At 26.9% G+C, this 9,586-nt stretch overlaps 1 protein-coding gene across 1 annotated transcript; it reads left to right on the top strand.

Moving 5' to 3' along the window:
• The first annotated feature begins 1,476 nt into the window (after positions 1–1,476).
• LOC100813891 (endonuclease 2) lies at positions 1,477–7,466 on the top strand. Its single transcript, XM_003516787.5, has 9 exons — positions 1,477–1,781; positions 2,144–2,318; positions 4,705–4,812; positions 4,920–4,975; positions 5,376–5,459; positions 5,573–5,662; positions 5,772–5,839; positions 6,596–6,669; positions 7,056–7,466. Exons 1-9 carry the CDS (start codon positions 1,671–1,673, stop codon positions 7,169–7,171), a joined length of 882 nt encoding a protein of 293 aa, XP_003516835.1. The 5' UTR covers positions 1,477–1,670; the 3' UTR covers positions 7,172–7,466.
• The last annotated feature ends 2,120 nt before the right edge of the window (positions 7,467–9,586 follow it).

Here is a 9,586-nt window from a genome sequence, read left to right as displayed (position 1 = left end):
TCAGTACAATTTTTAGACCTTTTAAATACTATTTAGTACTTGGTTAGGAAAAAAATATAAATACAAATATGATATATAAGAATGGATGTTGATAGTGTGATTTGATTAGTTTTTTAAAATCATTAAAATATAAAATAAATATGTGATTCGATTTAAATATAACATCAAATTTGAATCAAATCAAATCATTTAGTCTATTATTATAATTTAAATCTATCAATTAAACTTACATAATTATTATATATGTGTTACATAATTTTGAAAATGAATTTTATTAATATTAAATTTTATTTAAGATATTTTAGTTAAAAATTATTATCTTTATTTTTTGATTTGTACATTACTTAATATTTAATATTATTTTTTTAATAATATTAACACAAGTTTTTAGCATATAAAAATAAAATATACATCCTGATTATAAAGTAAACAAAAAATAATAAATTATTTAATACTTATTAATAATTATTAATATAATTATAATATGTCACTTATTCGATTTGATTCAGTATTTTATAACAAGATCGAAGAATCAAACCAAATTGCAAAACATAGGTTGGTTTTTTTTACATTTTTTAGAGGTTTTTTGTTTTTTTTACCAATTTGTTAGTTTACAAACAGTTTGATTTGATTTTGAACACTCCTTCATAATAAAAAGTAGGTTTAATTACACTTTTTACCTTCAACATTTTTTTTGGGTGAATTTTATCCTTGACAAATTAAATTGGCACATTTTATCTTAACTTTTAACTTGTGAATTTTACCACATCATTTTACTCCTAACATAATTTCCCTCTTAATCCCTAACATTTTTTTGGCAAATTTTACACCCACTTTTTTTATTTTATGGTGAATTTTATACTTAACATTTTATTATTTTTGCAAAGTTTATCTTCAACTTTTGTACTTATTAATGGATAAATGACGGGATAAAATTCATAATTTTCTTAAAAGTTGAGAGTAAAATGTGTTAATTTAATTTGTTGGGGTAAAATTTGTAAAAATTAAAAATTTAAAAATGCAATTAAGCCAAAAATTTAATTGAAGTGTTTAAAAAATACGGTCTCCAAATTAAAATATAAACAACAAAAAATTAATATGTTGGACTAAAATATAAACAATTTTAACCAACTCTATCCTATTTAATGATAATATCTTTAAAATATCATTCATTTAATTAGAGTTTTAGTCCCGATAACTTAATCTTTTTTTGTCCTATATAATTAATGTAAAAAATATTTTAGTAGAAGAATTAACTTTTTTTTTTATTGAGACTATCAATATTGAATTATGTTAACTAATTTAATTAATGAGTGTAAATTAATTTTATTTTTACTTATATTTCAGGAGGTGCAAAAGTCGTTACTCATCTCAATGAAGTGTTCAAATATATATTATCCCCAGGAAAAAACGTGTTCAACGTCCAAATAACATATATTAACATTATTCTACCTGCACCCTCGTGCCATTTAACGCAAAACGCAAAAGAAGGTTATGCATCGGAGTGTTTATATATATATATATATATATATTGTCAGAATAAATATTAAAATATTTTACATATTTCAATTAATCTAAGTACATGTATGTATACAAGCAGGTTTATATATACGTATATTAGAAAAGCAGGCTATGCTGGTTATTTGCATACATTTGAAGATTAAAGAATAATGGGTTGTTACAGAGTTCAGCTTGTGGCAATAATCTCGTTCATGCTTTTGCTTTCAAATACCCACGGTTGGGGAGATGATGGGCATGCCATTGTTTGTAAGATAGCTCAGGTGCCTAGCTTGCTTCTTGTTTCAATTTCCGTGTTTCTTCTCCACGTTGTTTGTTTAGATAAACTTATCCTTAAGTATTTCTAAGAGAAAAAAAATAATAAAATAAACTTTTTCATAAACTCAAATTAATTTATCCACAAGTTAATTTGCAAAAAATTCTCTCATAATTTTTTTTAAAAGATGAGAAATTTTCTATAAATTAATCTATGCATAAGTTAATTTGAATTTCTGAAGAAATTTGTTTCAATTTTTTTTCTTCTAAAATTATTTCTAAATAAGTTTGTCCCAACATACTTTTTGTTGTGTTTGAACGTGCAAGTGTCACTAACATTTTTTTTTCTTTCATTGGATTTATTGTCCAGGCTCGCCTCAGCACTGCAGCTGCAAAGGCTGTGAAGAAATTGTTGCCCAAATCTGCCAATAATGACTTGGCGAGCAAGTGCTCTTGGGCAGATAGTCTGAGGGTTGTCTTCCCTTGGTCTTCTGCTTTGCACTTTGCTAATACTCCTGACTCCGTTTGCAATTACAAGGACACAAGTAACTTTCTTTCTCATTCTTCTTCTCTCAACTCACCCTTCGCTTGTACTTGTTTTAAATTGAGTCCAGATAGCTAGGTTTATTCATTTGATCCCTATTCCCTATACCCCGCATGCAATCTTTAGTCTTAATACTCTACACTTAAATTACTTGTTTTAGTCTCTTTTTCTGTTACATATTTTTTTAATCCATATTAGTTTTTGTTATCCAAAATTGTAGAGACACTTAAAAAAAAGGCATTTGTGGCCGTTAAAATGACATTTTATAACGGTTAAACATTCTCACAAATTATATTTTCAACTGTCGGGATTAATCGTTAGAACTACTGTCGGTAATGTTTTGTGGCGGTTTTTAGTTGAATATTAGTATTTTCGTAAGTAATTTTGTTGCCGTTTCCAAAACGCCACAAAATGTATATACTCTATTGAATTTGTGTTTTCTGGCGGTTTTGAAACAGTCACAATTAATCAAATAATTTTTTTTATTTTATCAAAATGATTATGAAAAAAAAGAAAATGCAACTAAGAAACAAATCAAATAGGAAAGAATATATTAGCATACAATTTCAATGTTTAGGGTTTAAGAAAATACTAAAAATAAAAATATACAAATACATGACACATTTGCTAGTACTATTGACGAAGATAGTTTCTTTTACATACTGAACAAATTCACAGAAAACTTGTAATATAATAGTCAAAACTACCTTTCCTTCGAGATTGCCAATAGTAATATTGCTCACCATATTACCATATATATGTTTAGTTATTAATCACCTTGGATCTATAATTAACCCTTTTCCTCCATCTTATCAAAAGCTTCAAGGGCACTACGTGTACTGCTATTGCTCACCATATCACTAAGTTTGGTTGAAATCCTGAAGTGAAGAAAAAGAATTGGCATTAACAAAAAATAGACATAAATTTTATGTGATTCCTTTTCCTCTATTATTATTTTAATGTAACCAAAAGTTGAAAGCATTTTCTTATATTCTTAAACACAATTCGCATTCAGACACTTTTTTTTTATATACTTAATAAACCTACACTCCAAGACTTTTAGCCTATTTGCATATTAATGTCACCTTCCACAGGCCAAGCATACCAATTAACAAATAAGTAATAAATACTTGGAAATCAGTTAAAGATGACACAAGTCATCGTTGTTCAAAAACAACATCACAATCCCTAACTTTCAGCCTTTGCCTGAAAATTTTCCTCCCAAAATAGGGAGTGAACAAGCACCAAACTAGTAAGACACAGAACTACTTAATTCCTTACAAGTCACAACAAACACATTCTAGAATGAAGCTTAGGTTGGCAGTTTCACTCCATATTAAAAGAAGATACATACCCAAATGTAGTAATTGATATTGTTGCATGCACAAATGCAGTTCTCACTGTATGGTTGGCAACCTGCAATAGATATCCATTTTAAGATACTAAATGACTAAAATAAGTTAAAAAGTACATATATGTATGGAGATATTAAAATAAGTAGCTAGTTTCTAAGTTTAATAACTAAAAAACGTGTGTATAAATACTAATTGAGCAGTTAAACCAACAAGATATTTGTATTAAAACCATTAATATACCTTTTTCAGATAATCAAACTTCTCATCGTATCCCAAATAATTAATTTTATGCATGTCAATTAATTTATGGATATAAGAGATCATGCCAACAACTTATGAAATGATGTGATAATATATAAAATAAATTAATTAGACATGTCTTTTCTACTTTTGTATAACCTACAAATGCATATCCTAAGATTTTAGAAAATTAAACATGTTTTTCTTCTGTTTTTAAAATCTATATAAACTCCATAATTATTATTTAAACATTTAATATTAACAAATTATGTGTGTTGACAATTTTGATTAAAAGAGTTAAAATACGTATTTTTTTTTCATAAATATAAAAATATTCAAAATTCATCACTATAAAAAAATTATCTTTTTTTTTTACTCGAAAAATTTAAATTTATTATTTTTTTTTATCAAAATTAGATTTGGATATATCCAAACTTGCATATATGTTAAAGAAAGTGTCAATTTTTTTTTTACTTTTTTCATCACTTTTTTAGTCTTTTTTAAATCAAAATAGTAAATACACATAACTTATTACTATCAAATATTTAGACTACTTAGACGATATTTAGAGAATTTGTGTATATTTTTTTTAAAAAAATATGTGTAATTTACTTAAATTTCAGTAAAAACATATGCAACTTTCTTAAATCTTACAAAATACGTTTATGTTTTTTTAAAAAAGAAATATATAATTTCTTTAAATCTCATGATCATGATCCAAGATAGTTCTAATTTAGTCTAATATATATATGTTATGGTGTAGTACTAACCTGCTGCGTGAACATTATTTAGGGGATTGTGTAGATAAAAAAACTGGAATTAAGGGACGATGCGTTGTGGCAGCAATTACCAATTACACCAACCAGCTCCTCGAGTATGGCAGTGACACTAAATCCAAATGTAAATCTATGCTTCAAACTAATACCCCCATGGTTTTTCTATATATCTTGTTTTCACACTAACAATTAACAATTTCTTTTGAATATATGGTAACATCCTGCTATCAGATAATCTCACTCAATCACTTCTATTCCTTTCACATTTTTTGGGAGACGTCCATCAGGTAAGCATCTATGTAGACCTATGCAAGATTAATTAATTAATTTAGGGGAAAATATATACTTAGTTCTTGTATGTAAAATTCTTAGTTTAGTTTATATTTTATTATATATCGATTATTTTGGTCTTTAAATTGTAAAAAATTAATATTTTTAGTCCATACATAATATGAAATAGTGTTAATAGTATATGTCCTAAAGGACTAAAAATACTTATTTTTAATAGTTGAAGGACCAAAATATTTCATAATAACAAGTACTAAAATCAAGAATTTTATAAAGTATAGAAACTAAAAATAATTTTTTTTCCATTAATTTAAATCACCAATATACCATGCTCCCATCTAATTTTCGATGTGGTAAACCATAATATATAAGAATGACTTATACATGGTTAATCTGCAGCCCCTACATTGTGGCTTTTTCTCAGACAAGGGTGGCAATGAAATCAATGTTCGCTGGTACAGAAGAAAGCAAAATCTTCACCACGTTAGTCAAATTCTAATATTCCTCAACCATACAACAATTTTATGATTTGTTAACACTCCGCTAATATATATATATATATATATATATATATATATTTGTATGCGCACGCACAGGTTTGGGATGCAAGCATAATTGAGACTGAAGTTGAAAGATTCTATGATGACATAGAAGACTTCGTTGATGCAATTCAAAGGAATATTACGGTATCGTGTGCACCATCTTTTAATTTGTTGTTTTCAATTCAAAGATTTAATTTGTTTATTCGTTGAAGTTTGATGTTTTTTCAATTATTATTATTATTTGAATAAACAGAAAGTGTGGGCCGATGAAGTGGAAGAATGGGAGAGTTGCAGTAACGATGACATATCATGCCCAACTATGTATGTACCATTAGAATCTATATATTCGTAGGACCAGTTATCAAACAAATTTTATTTCAAGGAATGCTTCTAACGAAAATATATTTTTAACTTCTTTTTCTACTTTTTATTTCTAATACCCTTTTCTTTTAATGCATGATTGGATTTACTTAATTTTTAGGAATAATTTATTTTATTTATATTTTTAGTTTCCCTTAGTAATTTAGATTCTAATTGCAAATTGTTTTAAAAATCGTGAACTAATGCTTATACAAGTTATACTAGTATCAAAATAACTATCTACAAGTAAAAAAAAAAAAAAAATTTCCTTTTGAGCCTGAAAATAGTAGCGTCCATCTCATGCTTAGAAAGAGAGAGCTTCTTTTCTTTGTTTAGATCCCAAAATCCAGCAGCCAGAAAAATTCATATATTGCACCATTTATAAAAGTTATATTATTTGTTCACTCACATACTTTTCTATTTTTTGTACCTCGTCTTTGTTTTTTTCTATATTTTTTATCATATCATTTATTTTATTTGATTTTTTTTATCTTTTAAATTTTTTTAATATTGTAAATTGTTTTGTACCATCTTCAATTCTTACTGTTCAAAAAATAAATACATCCAAAAATCAATGAATTATCTTATCACAATTGTCCCATTATTTGTAAGAGAGAAAAAGAAGCAAAATAGTAATGTAAACATCTATTATTTTAAACACTTCACTATTGTCTATTCAAAATTTACGTGCTTAACATGGTTCAAATAATTTTTTAGATATGCAACCGAAAGTGCCAAAGATGCCTGTAAATGGGCGTATAAAGATGCCACTGAAGGTTCAGTACTCGAGGGTAAGGATGAGAGCTTTGATGGTTAATGATATGATTTATTATTTTTTTAGTCCTTAAATTTTTTATATTTTTATTTTTAGTTTTTGAATTTTTTTATTTAGTTTTTAGTTTTTTTAATCTTTTTTACTGTTTTTACTTTTTGTTTCTTAACTTTTTTTTTCTGTCCACATTTTAATTTCTTAAAAGAATTAAAAATAAAGATAAAAAAGTTTCAGAGACATAAAAAAATGTTTAAGAATTAAGAAAATAAAAATAAAAATTAGGAACTATAAACAGAAATGATAAAATATTTAGGTACTAAAAAAAGATAACTTATCTTTAATTGTATCATGACAATTTTGTTTAACCTTTAACTATATATACCATGAAAATGTACTACTCTGCAGATGAATACTTCTTGTCTCGTTACCCGATAGTCAATTTGCGGTTAGCTCAAGGAGGAGTTCGATTGGCTGCAACTCTTAATCGTATTTTTGACACACAGTTTGCAGTGTCAATGTAATTTATTGAAAGAGAGAATATGTCAACAATTTCCATGTTATTAAAAGAATAAAGTGTCAACTAATTTGTAGCTCAATTTCAACTCCTAGAAGTCATTGGGAGGGGACATGTGATGAGGAATTTTACATCATATATTAGAGATCAGAGATCCATGTTTTTCATTATTAATGCATTATTGTACCAAATAGGAGTGATCCTGCATTGAGTTCTCGTGCATACACAAATTGTAACATCCGTAAAACCATTTCGCTCTCTAGAAGCAATATGATATGCAGCAGTCCTCTTAGCAGGTTGAATTACAATCCAATAATATTGAAAATATTCAAAAATAGAATTTACATCATAGATCTAATTAATGAAAAGTGTAAGAGATTTTGGAAATGAATTAAAGGTATTTCATCAAAATATGTGTCTATTCATGCAAAGGTGGTGTAGTGGTCGATGCACTTGGATAGGTGTGGGGACAATTGTCCTTAGAGGATTTTATTTTTATTTTTATATGCGCAATAGAAAAAATATTTGTTCCTGTTAAAAAATAAATATTGCTCGCTAGACTTTTTTTTTAAAAAATGTAAAAAATATAAGAAATGAAAAAAAAAATACTAATTTTACTATTTTATCCTCTTAATTTTTATAATATTGATAAAGAAAATATCATAGGCTATTTTTAAAGTATGAAAATGCGTAGAGAGCAATGTAATTTGTATAAGCTTAAATATTTTGGATTTTTTGTTATAACATTATGTATTTTATAAAAATTTGTGATATTTTTCTTTTGTGAAAATATTATAAACTATTATGTTAATAACGTTTTCGATCCCTAAAATTTTTGTAAATTCTTCACTTGTATTCTTTAAACAAATTTTTCAAACATTTTTGGTCCATATATTTTTATTTTGTTGATGATTTTAGTTCCTGTTCTTGAGTAACAATATTAATTGATGATGTAATCAGTCACATTCTAGTTCATATTGTCAAGTAACAATATTAATTGATGATGTAACCAGACACACATTAGTAGTACTATGACTCTTGTCACGTCAATAAGGAGTCCAACGGGGGTTGCTATGTGTAATTTTTTTAGTAAACTCTGTTTTTAATATCACATATGTTTAGATTAGTTGATGATGTCAAACAAGTTTAAATTAGGAGATTTATAATATAATTTATCAAAAAATTACACGTGGTTGTCTCATCAAACACTTTGATGATCTGACAAGTAAGATGGGGGCTGCTAACTTTGTTACTCAATAGCAAAGACTAAAATAGTCAATGTAACACCCCAATTTTTGGTAAATAAATGTATATTGATATTTCTTAAGTATGTATTTTGAGTTTTTATAATTAATTGAATTAAGTAAATATTTTGGGGTGAGATATTGGGTTGAAATTGAGTTTTAACAATTAGTCATGTGGACTAGAAATTAATAGTTTTTAGAAATTAAATAAATGAGAAAAAAGGATTTTGTTAATCAAAATAAGAATTTTAGTGTTTTAGAAAATAGATAGAGTAAAATGATGTTTTAATTAGTTATTTATTTAATAAAAGAGTAAAATAGATTTCCCTTTTATAAAATAATAAAATAAAGAAAAATAGGGTAAATGATAGGCTTAGAGTACTCAGGCATATAAATAGTCCTTTTAATGTCAGAGTAGTCTATAAACCTACGTATGTTCTCTGCTCTCTTCCTCTCCCAAAACCCTCTATTTTCCCGCATACACCAAAATCTGTCCTAGTAACACTATGATCTCGGACTCGTTAACCGTTGGATCGATCCAAAATTTGGACATCACCTTTAGAGCTCATTTTCTCACATTCCCACTATTGGAATTTGAGAAATAATGTCTTTAGAGAGAGATAAAACCTTTCCACAGAGACACTGAAATCGAGGGGCTCCAATCCCTTCTCATTCTTTCTAACACTTGGAAACTCTAATAGAGTAACCAAAGGAAAAACTTGAGGAATCTTAGGAAATCGCTAGAGATGCCACTGTCGCTGTTGGACCACACACGTGAGTCCGCTTAGAGGTAAGAGATGAGTTACTCACGCTTGGGGATTAGAATGAACATGTGTAGGAATCCCTAGAGGATCAATTTTTAGTTATTTTGAGATGTTTTATGAAATTCAATTTTGATCTTATACTTTTAATCATGAATTAACTGTGTTTGATAGACCAATTAATGTCTCGATGCGAAATTATTGTTAAATTGATGTCTTCTATTCCCTTGTTTCATGCTTTAAAAATTTATATATGATCATAATGTGTGACTTTCAATTGTTTCTCGTACCTATAAAGTGTAAGTTTGATTGTTTTATTATCATGAATTGAATGCACTTTCAGTATATTTGTGTCACGAGATATCTATTTGATTTTAATATATTATTGTTCAATTAATTGCCAACAACCTTCGTATT

The sequence above is a fragment of the Glycine max genome, chromosome 1 (genome assembly GCF_000004515.6).
Source record: "Glycine max cultivar Williams 82 chromosome 1, Glycine_max_v4.0, whole genome shotgun sequence".
NCBI classification, from domain to species: domain Eukaryota; kingdom Viridiplantae; phylum Streptophyta; class Magnoliopsida; order Fabales; family Fabaceae; genus Glycine; species Glycine max.
This window is presented reverse-complemented; position numbering and strand designations above follow the sequence as displayed.